The sequence below is a fragment of the Hippoglossus stenolepis genome, chromosome 6 (genome assembly GCF_022539355.2).
Source record: "Hippoglossus stenolepis isolate QCI-W04-F060 chromosome 6, HSTE1.2, whole genome shotgun sequence".
In the NCBI taxonomy this organism is placed as follows: Eukaryota; Metazoa; Chordata; class Actinopteri; order Pleuronectiformes; family Pleuronectidae; genus Hippoglossus; species Hippoglossus stenolepis.
Genome location: NC_061488.1, coordinates 7,867,405 through 7,883,319, shown reverse-complemented (window position 1 = coordinate 7,883,319; position 15,915 = coordinate 7,867,405). Strand labels below are relative to the sequence as shown.

Here is a 15,915-nt window from a genome sequence, read left to right as displayed (position 1 = left end):
AAACACTTTAGATAGATAGATAGATAGATAGATAGATAGATGTACTTTATTGATCCCAAATTGGGAAATTGTTGTGTTACAGCAACATGTCAAGGGCATTGCACATAGAACAAAGAACAAAAGACTAAATACAAAAGATGACAAAAAGATGCAAGTGTGCAAAATTGCAGTAGTTGTTTGCAAAGGTATAAGTAGGAAGATGAATAGAACAAATCTATATGAATATAAGACGTGCCAACAAATAAATTCACACTTATTGCAGGAGAGGTCAGAGAGTTTTGGTGTGGACAGAAACTATAGGGATCATAGTTTTGAGAGTTCACCTTTTGACAGAGGTGAAGAACTTTACTTTGCACATTCCAGTCTCTAGTGTTTCCTTACAACTTATTGCACAACCTCTCCCCTGGTGCTTATAGTATTTGTTTAATATTTACACTTGCACAAATGCACCGCAGCCAATTCCTTGTATGTGTAAACCTGGCTTGGCAATAGATCTAATTCTGATGCTTGTCTGGCGAAGATAGCAAGAAAGCAGCCATTTTGAGTCCTCTGGGATCAAGTCAGTGGATGCTTGATGCCTGGGTTCCGTGTGCAGCTCTGCAGGGACATGTTGCACTGAGCAGAAACTTTGTGAGAGAGTTTCCTCTGAGGGATGAAGTCCCGTCAGGTGCAGCTCAGTGACGAGAAGCTCTGTTTCCCCCTGGTTCTCCCCACACTGCAGGATTTATCTCCCCCGCACGAGCCAATCACAGCGCCCGACGGAGCCGCGTCACGGAGGCCGCAGCCAACCGGCGCACGCGTCCGGCGGTGCCGAGCGTAGCCGGGGGTCAAAGATGGCGGCGGGCTGCGAGTCACTGGGTGATGTGTTTACTCGGCGGAGAGCTGCGCGGAAAAGTAGCGAGCGATGCGAACGCGTCTCCGGAGTGCGAGCTAGCGGCAGCACGTCACCTCCACGCGACAGTCAGGGTCCAGTCTGCGGGCGAAACGCGTCCGCAACTCGGCTGTAGGTAGAGATTGAAGCGTCCAGGGCGGCGGAAGATGGGACTTTCTCAACTGGAACTCGCTGAAGCGGGGGAGATATCTGCCCGCTCCGGTTAGCTTAACGTGTTAGCTTGTTTTGGTTGCAGGAGCTAACTTGTTATCCCCCCCCCCGAGTTGTTTTTGGATACCCCCCCCACTTCCCCGTGGTACAGGAGTGCGTGGAGTTGTGACGGGCGGTGCGGGAGGGGGGTCCCACGTTTTCGAGCATGGATGGGACCCCATCACCGGCGGGACCGAGCCTGACACCCGCGCAGAGTCAGCCCAAGGCGGCGGCGGCGAGCGGGGTCGTCGCGGTCTCCTCCGATGGACTAGCTGGGAAACCTGCAGCTGCTGGTGTTGAAACTTTGAATGGAGGCACCGTGGTGGTGAGGTGTCACGTCCCCGCCAGCAGCCCTCAGGCAGCTGTCACGCGTGTAAACAACGGACCCGTCCCTGCAGCGGCGTCTGCGGCATCCGGTGCCATCATACGGACTACTTCTTCCCCCGTGACCTCCCCTGTGATCCCCCCTCAGCCCTGCGTGAACACTGCCCCCACGGTCACGCTTGTGAGGCCGCCTATGCAAACTCCCACTAACGCCTCGCCAAGCGGAGGGAACCCCGCTCCAGCTGCGACAGCACCGGCCGGATGTGTTGTCAACAAGTGGGACCCCACAAAGACCGTGATGCAGACCACTGCTGCCACGACGGGCTCGATCGTGAGGAGCCCGACTGTTCTGCAGAGCCCGAGGACTTCGGTGCAGATAGCTGCCGCTCCTACTCCCGGGGTAGTACGAGCCATTGCTCCGCAGGTGTTGGCCCCTCGACTCACTCAGCCCCAGCCAAATGCCCCAAATATCCAAAACATCCAGCTCCCTCCAGGTAAAGTAGCAACCACCGTAAGGGCATGGATGGGTTTCTCCACCAGGTTAGACAGGATTTACTATTTCTACTCCCCCTGTGACACAGAGTCCACTGGCATCAACATCATAACTACTCCCACTGCCCACATCAGTCCAGGCATAGTGTGGTCCTCATGACCTCATCAGAACTCAACCAGTCACATGGTTTCCCCTTTATCTAAACCCAGTGTCTCCTCAGCTTTACCTGCCTCCAATCATGAAGCTCACAACTGTTGCTTCACTGCTGCTCACAGCTCTGCAGCTCTCCTAAATCCTGGAGGAGAAAGGAGAAGTTATAGGAGCCAGTTCTACTTCTCCTGTGACACAGAGACCACTGGCATCAACATCATAACTACTCCCCTGCCCTCTCCTGCCCACATCAGTCTAGATATATCATGGTCCTCATGACATCTGAAATGTATCCACTCACATGGTTTCCCTTTTTCTAAACTAAGTGTCTCATGTTGCCCACAAATGTTGCTTCACTCATTGTGGTCCGGCACAGCCTCGGTTAAAAAAGTTAATAACCCTACAACGTGCGCATGTTTGTCCATCATCGTCCGCCTGCTGCTCACAGCTCTGCAGCTCTCCTAAATCCTGGAGGAGAAAGGAGTAATAATGATTTTACTCTTTTTACCTCTGAGTCATGCAGGGTTAAATGCACAGGTGACAATTTGCCTCAAATATCCAAAACATCCAGCTTCCCAGAGTTAAAGTAACAACCACTTTAAGAGGATTAATAGTTTTCTCCAACAAGTTAGACAGGATTGACTCTTTAGGCTGCAAGTAGCCACAACATAATCAGATAGCGTTATAGAATAAACAGATTGTCTTCTAGGGCCACAAGCAGCTGATTAGAAATGTGCAAAGCCCTGCAATAAATTGATTATTACAACTTTGTCTTGTCAGAGACAACATCAAACTGTTCTCATATAAACGGCTATTTACTGTATAACGCTTTGGTATAAGGAAGTATTAATGTCTGTGAATGGAAATCAGCTCTTTTTTGGAGACCAGTGTATAGAGCTTACCCAACCAGAGGATGACTGGTCTGACTTAAACAGACCACAACATCATTAAACAACAACTCCTGCAACTCGGCACAAAACCATTCTCCTGGCTGTCCTCTCTGTAACCTGCTTCTACTTTGTCAGTCAGTGTACCGTACTGTGTACTGACGCTTTGTGATTTATCACACAGTGAATCACCTTTTAGTTAACGGGCCGGCAAAACACTGTACACTTATAAAGTTTTGGCTGCAAGAGTAAAGTTTTACTTTGTTCTTTTAGTATGAGGATGGTTAACAAGCTCTAGTTAAACATTGTGTTTGGGCTTGAAATGCTTTTGATTTACAGAACCATGATTTGCTGCTTGATCTGTCACTGACTGGCTTGAAATCTCTGTACATATGATCAGGGGTAATGCATCGATACACCTACAGATGAATAATTCATAATGCCACATGTCAGAAACTCCATACATACGCTCATACAGTATATTGATGAGACTGATCAGACCATCCTAACCCCCCCTGACGTTTGCCTCTTGCAGGCATGGTCCTGGTTCGCAGTGAGAGTGGACAGCTGCTGATGATTCACCAGCAGACCTTGGCTCAGATGCAGGCTCAGTCGCAGTCCCAAAGCGCCATGACACCACGACCTGCGGCCCCCACAAGCACTCCACCTGTCCAGATCAATTCTCTACAGGTAACAGTGAACACATGGCTGCAGTCACAAACACAACATGTGACTCATACCTGTTAGGTAGTGATGCACTGATCTGATCTACTGGATCAGTATTTATGTACATCATAATCCTGAAACAGGAACTTTAAAAGAATGTTGGTGTAGAAATATCTTCACTTTTAGTTTGGAAATGGTCGTACTAATCATCATCATTTAGATCTGTTCTCCGTCTTAACCGATATCCTGAGTTTAGGTATCATTCAGGACTGGTATCAGGAAAGAGAAACACTGGACCTGAGCAATATATCACAAGCCTCCCATCAAAGTGACAATGTTCACAGTCACAATAATGAACACACTTTGAGCTGTCACCCTGCAAATGTTTTCAATCTAATTATTTAGACACACTTTGTTACATCATGTACAATTTTACTGTCGGATAGAAAATAAAAATCAACCAAATGTGTTTTTCTTGTGCTAGAAATTGCAAACAAAGACGCCGTGTTGATTTGATGCATTTCACTCTGCAGTCTGATTTCATTATATTTTGACAGATGGTTTCACATGCACGCTCTGGCTGAACGGTAAAGGAGCAATCAAAATGAACAGGCTTTATTTAGCATACGTGGAGTTCTGCATCCAACGTTAAATTGAGTTAAGGAACTGAAAGAGATCATCAAAAAAAGATAACTCAGTGGCAAAATTGCTACACCTGCTTCAAATAATTGACTGAAAAAAACCCAGAGTAATTTCTTTGCTACTGAAGTGAAAGGCATCATATATAAAGTGCAATTATGTAAAAAGATAAATCCTAAGTAGTGCACTGTTATTTAAATTGTCATGTACGACACCTCCTCTCATATCTCCTGCTGTTCTACAGGCTCCAGGCGCGGCGTCGCTGCTGACTCGTTCAGTTGCCCCCACCACTATCATTAAACAAGGTTCCACGGCCCAGACCACTGTGACGCCCACCACCAAACTGCAGAGGCCGCCCGTACTGCAGGTAAAGCCGCCACAATGTAATTACCTGTGTAGAATATAAAGGCAGCAAGCACCAAAGTTAAAACAAACCTCTGAGATATCCTGCTGATTGGCTACATGCGGCACTTTTGGCATCAACGTCATAATTACTCCCCTACCCTGTGCTGCCCACATCAGTCTAAACATGGCGTGGTCCTTATGACCTCATCAAAACTCAACCAGTTACCTAGAATTAAAAAGTTATATAATGATCTTACTCTTTTTACCTTTGATGCAGGATTAAATGCATTTTTCTTGAACAAGTTAAATAGATTTTCTAAATGAATTGGAATGCGTGATTAAAAAAATAATAATAATATTGCTCAGTTATCAACTTGTTTTGCCAAATAACTGCAAGGAAAGGCTGGGTTTTCTGGCAAGGCTTGAAGATCTGGCCTTTTTGTCTGCCTACTGGTTGTATTAATCTTTTTCTTTCTCTTCGTTGCCATGGAAATTCCTTTAAAGGTTTATACACTTTTCACTGAAACATCATTAGTTTTCATTGTCTGGTTTGCACATCACATTGTTGTTGGGAGCTCTATTGTAATGTAGGGATGGAAGAGGAGAACTGTAAAGCTCCAACGACTGAATGTTGTATACAAAAGACAAACCTCTATCTCTTTCCTGGAAGAATAAAAATGACGGGCATGTTATTCTGACCTTGTCATTTTCCTGAGTCTCATCTCATGGCTGTATATTCACTGACTCAAACAGAACACCATCATGCTGGGAGGAACGGCCGCCAGCCCGGGTCAGCCGCTAGGAACGTCCACCACTGTACAGCCTGGATCTGCAGCCACAACTGTGACACAGAGGGCAGGGCCCCTCAGGGCCCCTGGGGCCTCCGCTCCAATAGCTATCACAGCTGTAAGAGAGAAGTAGTAACCTTGAACATTTTATAATGAACCACACAGATATGTAATTTTCTAGTGTTTTGTGTTGTGCTCTATTTTTCTACTGTAAATGAAATGTGTGTTTTAGAAAAGTACAGTTTGTTTGTGTGTTTTGCAGGAGACACTTGAGAATGTGAAGAAGTGTAGGAACTTTTTGTCCACGCTGATCAAGCTGGCATCCAGTGGAAAACAGTCCTCTGAGACCACAGCCAGCGTCAAGGAGCTGGTCAAACAATTGCTGGTACAGTTTTCTCCTTCTTCTTTCTCATTATTCCATCATATCCTTCATCTCTTTCTCTCACCATCTCTGGGCCCTACGACTTAAGTGTTTGTTGGTTCAAATCAACACAGTTGTTATTCTCCTTTCCTGCACCCATTTTTGTTAAAAAAGCAAATGCACTTGCCTCCACCTGAGCACCAATGGGTGTGTTGCTCATCCTCTCTCGTTATTCCTTTGTTCTGTTTTTCCTTAACCTTCAATCTCGTTTCTGTTCTTATTCATCTTCTGTTTCTATTGTACAACAGGAAGCAAAGATAGAGCCTGAAGATTTCACCAGTAGATTATACAAAGAGCTGAACTCGTCGCCACAGCCGTACCTTGTGCCTTTCCTGAAGGTGAGATCAACAACACACTCGCAGATAGAACGGCTAATACGGCATTTTATGCTTCTAGTCCTCTTTTCATCAGTTCACCTGCACATGAAGGCTGTGCCCTGCGTGACAGACAAAAGCTGCATTCACACAGCACATGCACTTCAACCCTGAACCTTTCTATACATTACCTGGTGGCGCTGTATGTCTGAATCTGTTGAACTGGACATTACAGACTCCTCTTTCAGCTCCCTAGTACAAAGTCTGTCGAATTTCTCATTTCCGAGCCAATGTGCAAACAGATAAAGTGAGAAAAAACTGGCAATTGGTAGAATGCAAAAGATGCAAATGTTGATTGATTGATGGATTTTTAGATAAAAACACTTATTTCCAACATGGTCCCGAGATGTCATGACAAAAACATACGTAAAAAAGGATTCAAAATCATCTAAAACCAAAATAATCTTAAAATCCTAAAAGGTAGCATTATATCATAGAAGAAGAAAAATAAACCCACATCAAAAATTGATGAGTCTTGTTTCCCAGAACAAGAAAGAAAGATATACTTGATGTTAGACATGGCAGGTCATTTATACAGACAGTACTGATTTGCCTCATCACAAATTTGGAAATTGTAATATTATTGTGTCAATGCAAAAGTATCTAAAGTAAAAAGTCAAATAAATAAAATCGATATAAAAACCCATTCATCCTGCTTGCTGGTTCAGCAGTGGGAAATCCTGCTAAGCATTCACCATTACAAATAGCTCCTTCACTGTTTTGCCAGTGGGATGTTTAGTGGTTTATTTAAAACAGACCTAGAGAAAGACAAAGTGCAACGTAAACTACATTTCCTCTAAATTCTCTCTCTTCTTTTTGTTTCCAGCACAGTGTTTAATAGTCTGCGCCATTTATCTTGAACTGCTGTTTCTTTGCTAATGTGTCCTGTGTGGATTAAAGTAGACGTCATTAAACTACTGTTTATTTACTCTGTCTGTCCTCTGTCCTCCTGCAGAGAAGTCTCCCTGCACTGCGTCAGTTGACCCCAGACTCAGAGGCCTTCATTCAGCAGAGCCTGCTGCCGCAGCCCAGCACTCAGCCGGCTGCCACAGCCTCCAAGGCCCTCACCGCTGTGGTGCTGCGACCTCCAATCTCCACCGCCACCACTGTAGCCACCAGCTCCACCGGGAACAAAACCACAGTCATCAGCCTCCCTCAGATGCCTCACAGCAAAACAGTACTGGTAATATGTCTGTTTAGTATCTGAATTCAGTGATGGGCAGGCAAATAGTAAATAAAGTGTAAAAGTTTATACTTCTGTTTTTGTTATTGTGTCTCGCCACAGCAACACGGGACTATAGTGAGGCCACAGGTGACAGTGGCTCAGTCTCCCATGGTAACACTCCGAGGTCAACCCCACAGCCGCATCATTGTGGGCCAGCCGCAGGTTGTCAAACAGCTGCAGACAGGTGTGACGCTCTCTTACTCTTTTTTTTATTTCTTCCTTGGGGATGTAAAATCAGTGCCAATGAATGTGACCACTATTTTCTTTATTTGGTGTATTATACAGTTTCCAGTGAGAATTGGTGGTGAGATTTAGATGCTAAACATATTAATTAAAGTCACTGAATAACACACAAAGAATACTTTGAGTCACCCATTTACTATGTTCCACTCTGGGCTGCCACCGTGTGGATACTGTCTGTAACTGCAGGACAAAATCCTTTGACAAAGATGTCAAATATAAAATCTGAAATTATTATTATATTCATGTTACAGTGCATGTTTTAAAAATTTCTTTTAACTGCAACATTTTCTTACTCACAGCAGCATTAATCTGACCGTTCCTCTGTCTGTTAGTTCCGGCTGTGAGGCACATGTTTGTTCCGGGGACTAAAGGAGTGCAGGTCGTCAGTCAGACCCTTCTCACTGCCGCTCAGAGGAACAAGCTGATGGAAGCAGGAGGAGGAACCTTCAGGTTTGACACACATTCAGTTAAATGATGAATAAACATTGGTCTCCAGTATCATATTTTCACTATCTTACATCCTTAAAAGCAATTGAGAAGATGCTTAATGTTCTTATTCATATATTTGATGATGGAACAGTGGTTAACTAATAAAAACTTGTGACTTATACCTGGAATAATTAATTTATTAGTTTATCAAACAACAGAAAAGTAAGCATTAAACTTTTTCACTTATTATTAAGTCATTTTAATTAATTCACCACTTCCAGCTCATAGAAGATTTGCAGCTTGACTTACTTACGTGATGCTAAAATAATCGTTAAATATCAGATTTTTTCCCCCCTACTTGCTGACATTTTATCGCCCAAACAATTAGTGGTTTAATTAAAAATTGCGGCGTATTGATTTACCAGAAGTCAGACTGGGAAATCCTGCTTTAAATCAGGACCATAGGCTTCTATGCTTTCAGTTTTTATTTATTGGAACATGAACTCACCAGTGTCGAACCAGACTTTTAAACACATCCCCAATTTATTGCTCATTCAACGGTGCAGCTGTAAATACTTAAGTAGGCTATTGTGTGATGTAAATGAGTCACACATGCACTTTAAAACTCTTTGATTCCAGCGTGCCGGTTTATTGTCCTTGTGTCTGTTTCTATTTGACCACCCTTGTTCTTTGTTGACACATTTGCTAATTAATGCAGTAATTATGTGAATTAATGACCTCGTAAGCATCAGTGGTTTTGTGTAATATATCATGGTCGTTACTCCTCCCTGTCGAGACCAAGTGAACTAACTGTATCTCTGCTTTCACAAAGATAGAGTAAAGCTTCAATGAGTCAGCAGAGGGTAATAAGTACATTAGATTGTACAGGTGTAACTCAAAGACGGGTTTATACTGTAGGACAAATATGTGGCTGTGCAATGTGATAGTTTGTGCTCTGCCTTGTTTTAACAGGTCGCTTGATCAAACTGCAGAATCATAGTTGTGATAAAACAAACAAAGAGCGATTTCATTGAAAACTGCGTGTTTGGATATACTGGCGAGGAAGTAGGACGCGTCGGCACAGACAGTTTAAAACTGCCGAGACAAATCAGAGTTAACTGCTGCATCTGTCTGAAAGATGTATTCTTTCAATTACTCTTCTCACCAGACGCCTGCTGTTATTTGCTTTCTTGTTGTTTATGAACCACGGGTATGTGCAAGAAGAGATTTACACATGTGTTGTAACAAATATGTCCGCGCCGTTTTATGTGACTCGAAATGAGATGGTCTTAAATTGATCCAGTCTTTCTTTCTTATATTACATTGATCTCGATTTCTCTAAATACTATACTTTGTCCAATGTAATTCTTTAACTATGACTTGGGAGCACCAGGCTTTGACTTTTGGAATCCTACACAAAGTATAGTGGCTTTAGGAATAGCTTAAATATTTGCATTTTGCTGTTATATATGAACTTTATTGATCCTTTCTGCATTGATTTATTAAGTACAAATGTACACAGATAGATAAATAGATATCAGTTTTAAGCAACGTGCTCGTGTTGCTGTTCCTCACATCACTTTCTGTTTCTTCCAGGGATGATGATGATATCAACGACGTGGCCTCCATGGCAGGAGTCAACTTGTCGGAGGAGAGTGCCCGTATCTTAGCAACCAACTCTGACCTTGTTGGCGCGGTGACTCGCTCCTGCAAGGATGAGGCCTTCCTCTCCACCTCTCCACTCACCCGGAGAGCTCTCGAGATCGGTGAGACACACAAACTGAAGAGAACACGTGCGGCTCGTTTCTTGGTGTTAAAGAGTGAATCTGTCTCATTCTGCTCAAATCTTAATCCCCCATCTCATTGTGACAGGTAAGAAGTTTGGTATCAGCGAGTTGGGCTCAGATGTGATCAACTTCATCTCCCATGCTACGCAGCAGCGACTGCAGAGCCTGCTGGAGAAGGTGTCACTCGTGGCGCAGCAGAAGAACGTAACTTTCAAGGTGACGGTTTATTACCATCTATTTTAAGTGAGAGTTGCCATTTACTCTGCTTCAGCTTCTCACATTGTGTCTTTCTGTTCCTCCTCGCTGTGTCTTTATATAAATCTAACCTTCAGGAGGATGAGCGGCACGTGCAGGTCAGCGATGTGCGAACCCAGCTCCGATACTTCGAGCAGCTGGATCAGGTGGAGAAGCAGAGGAAGGAGGAGCAGGAGAGAGAGATCCTCCTGAAGGCTGCCAAGGTAAGATTCTATCTATAGTAGCTCTGTACGATTCTGTCATAACTGCTTAGAGAAGGCGAGTGAGTGATCTCAGGTCAGTGTCATTAATATACATTTTCCTCGGCTGCGAGAGAGCCGATATGCTAACGATGAGTGAGCGAATGAATAAAACAATTGATTGAATAAATTGAACATATCCATCTTGAAATATTAAAATGTCCTCTGCATCGCCGCAGTCCCGGTCACGACAAGAGGACCCCGAGCAGCTGAGACTCAAACAAAAGGCCAAAGAGGTAAATATATGCTACCGTAAGTGTATGATTGTATTCTGATGAGTTGGACTGTGAGACTGATCCGTGTGTGATTCCTCCTCCAGATGCAGCAGCAGGAGCTGGCTCAGATCCGGCAGAGAGAAGCCAACCTCACGGCGCTGGCAGCCATTGGCCCAAGGAAAAAACAAAAAATGTACTCTCCTGTTCGAGGTGCCAGTGCAGAGGTGAGGAACATGGAAGCATTTAATGCAGACGGGGTTTTTTTCTTTTTTCAAATTCACATAAGAGCTCATTAAACGACTAAATGTCTGTCTTGTGTTTGCTCCATTTCCACCTTCCAGGGCTCCGGGTCAGGGCCCTGCCAGCCTGCGGGCTCCGGTGGAGGGGGCTCCAGACAGTTTATGCGACAGCGCATCACCAGAGTCAACCTCAGGGACCTGCTCTTCTGCCTGGAGAATGAAAGAGGGACCAGTCACTCACACCTACTCTATAAAGGCTTCCTCAAATAGCACCCGCATTAAAGTGACGAGTCTAACTCAGTGGCATTAAGGAAGCAGAGTTGACTGTCAGCTCAGACCCTCTCTGCTGGTACTTTGATCACCCTCTGCAGAATGTGGGGAGACGTGTGTCTGTGGGAAGTGAATTATCTGGAACGCAGAGGAGACGTCAGCTTTCAAAAGCCTCTTCAGCTCTCAGCCCTTTTGTGTTCTCAGCACAGAGATGGAGCAAATATTGAAACTTGGCCCTGATTTCAGCGGGAGCCTCTCAGCTCGCTTTGCTCTTCAGAGACCAGTTGCACTCAGCCGCTCTTCCCTCATGCACTGCCTCACGCTGCTCAGGAGGAGAAAAAAAAAAAAAACGTCTTTTACCGAACTGAGCTCTTCAGATTTGAAAGCCTTGTCAGTGTCATTGCACTGACTTCTGGGTAGAAATGAATAAGTGGTTCCATTTGAGATTAACGTGCAACATTCAGCTGCAGCCTGATATCCCAAAACTGCAGTAATTCAAACTTTCTCGACCGTGACGACATAAACACTCTGTTTATTTACGTTTTTTAACAGAGGTTTTAATTTATCGCACATTTATACCTTGTGTTTTTTTTTTTGCCAGTTTTATTTTGCCTGTGGATTGTTTCACAGAGATTTATTTTGACTCCTCCTGTCTTTTGCTGAGTTGCCTTGTTCAAATGAAGCCATATGAATTAGACTGTGACGTTCAGCTCATGTAACTTCATCACTCCATCAGCTCGTTCCAGATTTGTCGGATGCATTCTTTATTTTGTTGTTTGCTTTTTTTTTTTGTGTGTGTCTTTGCTTGATTGGAAACAGAAATAATAATGTATATCATGCGTCGTGCAGCAGTTTAATCCCACAGGGTTACACATGGTGTAATCACAAGGTGTTGATATCTGTTGGTATTTGAATTGCGGTGTTTTCACTGTGGGAGATCCTGAGTGTTTATTTTTTATTATTTTATTTAGATTCCAGCACAGTTACAACAATGTTTACTTATCATCCCTGCCGATCATTTCTGAAGCAACCATACTGAGTTTTTAGTTTTTCCCCTACAGCCTATTTCCATGCATTTCTTAAGTGATGACAGACAATTCAACTTTCTGTTTTTTAATATCCTGGTGCCATTTATTTATAGAAGATCCAAGAATAATGAGCCGTGCACTTTATGAAAAATAATACTGAGGATTTGGGTGTGTATGCTTATTCTAAAACTAATAATCAGAACTATAAACCAATATTCCTGCCTTTTTAAAAAAATGTCACAAAAAGAACTTCAAATCAAAATGTACAATGTTAATGTAACTTCTGGCTAAAATGTATTGGGGCAGGATATTAACTCAATTCAGTTCTTTTCTGTTTGTACCATTGGAAATATATTAGACATTGGTTAATGCTACTTAATAAAATCATGTATGGTGTAATTTGCAAGTGATTTAAAGTTTCCGCACTGTGTAGCTCATGTGCTATAATATGAAATTTAAGAAATGGAGTATAGAGAAATCCCAGTAACATATTTTTTTCAGTGAAGTTGAGCATCTTCATTTTTATATTTGAATGGATGATGGAGGTCACGTCGGGTGAAACATGAGAACTGCACTTTGACACATCAGTTTTCTAAAGACATAAACACAATAACTTTCTATATTTGTAGCGCACATAATTCTAATAATTATAATTTTGGGACTTTATACCTTTTTGTCGTTTAACAAGAGAATGTTTATGGGCAGATTTTATTACTGTACATACTTAAGTTTGCTATTTGTAGATTTATCAGTTGCCAACTTTACAATGAGAGAATTTGTGGAATTTTTCCTACACATTCATTTGTCGAATAAGACGAATAAATGATGCTCTCTTGCCAATATCATGTAAATTTTGCACAGCCACTTGTTTATATGTAAATATCTGAATTGCTATTTTATAATGGATTGAGAGAGAATGATCTCTATTAAAAAAGAAATATCTTTATCTTGAGTGTCGTGATTATTGATGACATCGTTGTGTTCACTCACACATTGGGCTTAGTTTGTCATGTCATGTCCGCACTTTTAATCCTATTTTATCTTCTCTACCATTTACAATCAGCCCATTTGTTAGGAAATAATCGAACAATTTCAATCTTGAAGCACATTAAAATGGGGATTTAAAAAAATCTGAATTATCCCTACAGCAATTTTCCACATATTCTTATTCCTTGTTTGCGTCTTATCATTTAATTTCTTCAAGCTGTTCGATCAGATCAGATCTTATCATACATCTGAGAGGTCGATCTTAATTGGTCACTGCTTCCAAACGCAGACATTTCCAGTTGCATTGTGAATCCTTTAAAAATCCAAAATGGACATTCTGACTTTTTAAATACTTCACCCCTCTCTCTGTTTGAAGCTGAAGAATTTGGCAGCACACCAGCTCATCAGTGCACGAAACGTGATCATTTCAAGGATTCCATGCTTCCCTAAGTGCTTAAAAATATATTCTTTATGTCCTACAACGATCATCTCTGACAGAGTTTGTGTGCTCCATAATAACTACATCACCAAAAAACGCCAGAGAAAGAGAAACGCTGTGTTGTAACAGACTCATTAGTGGCTGCACAAATTGCCAAAATGCAACCTCTTGCACACACTCCTCTAGAAACTCCCCGTTTAATATCCTCCTCTATTAAAACGTATTCAGCAGCACTGCAGAGGGAGCGTGATGAGGCCAAGTCCTCAAAATAAAAAATTAATTAGGAGCCCATTACTGCTGGATAAAACAATACATTACGCATTGAATTTCCTTCCTTAACCTTGAAACATAATCAAAAGATGTTTTTTCATAGAAATAAACAAGATTTGTATCTCTCTACTTCAGTATTTCTGTTTTTCTACCACAGATTAAACTGTAATCTTTAGTTTTTTTTCTTGCATGTGTTCCGTCAGATGATTAAAGTTTAGCTGAACTCACTCGGGGCACTTTTAATCACTGTAAATTTATTTTATGCCTCTTGAATTTATACCTCGGTGACAAAACGGGCCTAAATCACCAGGACCTTTGTCTTATCATGTTCACAGAAAGAGGCAGTAAAAGTCACATTTATATGAGTGGTGGGAGTGAGCGGGGGAAGCTGTTCATGGTGTAATAGTTACAAAGTTCCCTCATTATTCACTCTGAGGTGTTCTTTATGGATATGGGGTATTTTAAAAGTGATCTACTGCGCAGTGGGAAGACATGTTGAGCCCCTTGGGAACTGTTTTACATTCATTCTTCTTCATCTCAGGTTCCCTCCTTGTAGCTCTATAGGTTGTTTTCACCCGTCTCATGGTTTGTTTGCTTTTTAAAACAGGATTACGCAAAAAATTGAAATAACAGATTTCTGTGAAACTGGACGAATGGGACTTGGGCCAAGAAAGACCCCTTTAAATTATGGATCCAGACAAAGGGGCCATATTTAGGGAACTAATATCTATGAGCGTTTGGTGCAGCACCATCAAATTTAAAGGGACTGTTTGGCCTCGGCGAAGTTTTGGTTTCTGATTGTAGTCTTTTGATTTGGTGTGAAAATCTCATTCATCACTGAGCGGTTTGTGGTCGCTGAGTGGAGAACACAGACCTGAAGTGAGTCGAGCCTGATGTGGGAGTCGGGGTGGCTCCACAGGAGGGCACTGTTGCACCACCTGGCCACCACACTCCAGAGTTCAGTCTGAGGCATCTGCTGCCAAAGGCCTGTATGACCTGGGTCCATATAACTCACATGTTGCCATATGTAAGAGCTGGGAGGAAAAAGTTTTACCAGCAAAAGTCATTTATTTTTGAAGCGCACGATAAAAAAAGTAACTTTTGTTTCTAAGGAAACCAGCTGCAACATGATTCCGTGCGAGTACTGACTTCCTGACGTCTGCTTCATGGAGGATCTGAGAACACAGACACACACACACACACACACACACACGGGCAGATGGACATCTCCGTTAAGGATCACACCAATGCACTTCCATCTCTTCCCTCATATTTGTTGGATTTGAGGCTTAGGAAGTTGTTTGTTCTGCTCCCTCTGCAGACAAGGTATCTCATGCCTGTTGTCGCCCAAACCGTTGTCTCGGTTGTCTGGAGATCCAGGCACGGGCACACTTCTAAGTCTTCTGCAATATGAGTTGTCAGGCTATATTTGCTTATGTTACTCTGGGACACCAAACTCAATTCCACTGCCTTGTTTGATTTTGCATAATGAGCGGCTGCTGGCTGGGATCATGTGTTTGAGTGACAGCCTTGAAGATGAGTGAATACGTTTCACATATTCTGATGGATTTTATACTTTTACACTCTAATGGCTAAAAACATGGAGAACCAGTCTCTACTGAGCCCTGATGTGAGGTTTAAATAAAGTGGACACCTGTTGCAGGTGATTATAAATGAGTTTAAGAAATATTCACGAGTTATAAAGTTTGAAACATAAATTATTGTTCATGGACAAGTATAAACTATATACTTTCCTATATAGTTTGTGTAGAATATATGTGCCTACAGAAATAAGTCATTATTTATGTCCTCCAACTTAAACTAGGATTCAATATGTAGTTTTTATCAATAATTTCCAACGTAGTGTTTATAGTTTGGTTATATAACCTTTGATTTACAGTTACATTTCATTATATAAATCATGTACAAAAATACTTAATGGTTACTAACGCAGTCCAAGAAAAAAAGAAGAATACGTATTTTTTGTAAAAACCAAACTGATAAAATATATAAATATAAACAGTGTGGAACAGGCAACACTTGATATTACAGCCGACAGAGCTTTCACCGTTAAATTAAAACATGTACAGGTATCTCTAAAAATAAATACTACCTTAGCTC

At 42.3% G+C, this 15,915-nt stretch overlaps 1 protein-coding gene across 1 annotated transcript; it reads left to right on the top strand.

The window, feature by feature from the left end:
* Window positions 1-772: 772 nt before the first annotated feature.
* Window positions 773-12,497, top strand: LOC118111283 (transcription initiation factor TFIID subunit 4-like). The gene is made up of 15 exons (XM_035159723.2): window positions 773-1,899; window positions 3,471-3,625; window positions 4,485-4,607; window positions 5,339-5,491; window positions 5,636-5,758; window positions 6,043-6,132; window positions 7,124-7,351; window positions 7,454-7,577; window positions 7,969-8,086; window positions 9,662-9,831; window positions 9,938-10,068; window positions 10,185-10,310; window positions 10,526-10,582; window positions 10,666-10,785; window positions 10,903-12,497. Exons 1-15 carry the CDS (start codon window positions 1,248-1,250, stop codon window positions 11,068-11,070), a joined length of 2,538 nt encoding a protein of 845 aa, XP_035015614.1. The 5' UTR covers window positions 773-1,247; the 3' UTR covers window positions 11,071-12,497.
* Window positions 12,498-15,915: the final 3,418 nt, after the last annotated feature.

Bases quoted from the DNA above. Each gene is read 5' to 3' on its own strand.
- LOC118111283 (XM_035159723.2), top strand. From the start codon at position 1,248: ATGGATGGGACCCCATCACCGGCGGGACCGAGCCTGACACCCGCGCAG. The intron at 5,492-5,635 runs GTAAGAGAGAAG...TGTGTTTTGCAG, and splicing joins CTCCAATAGCTATCACAGCT to GAGACACTTGAGAATGTGAA. The intron at 7,578-7,968 runs GTGTGACGCTCT...TCTGTCTGTTAG, and splicing joins TGTCAAACAGCTGCAGACAG to TTCCGGCTGTGAGGCACATG.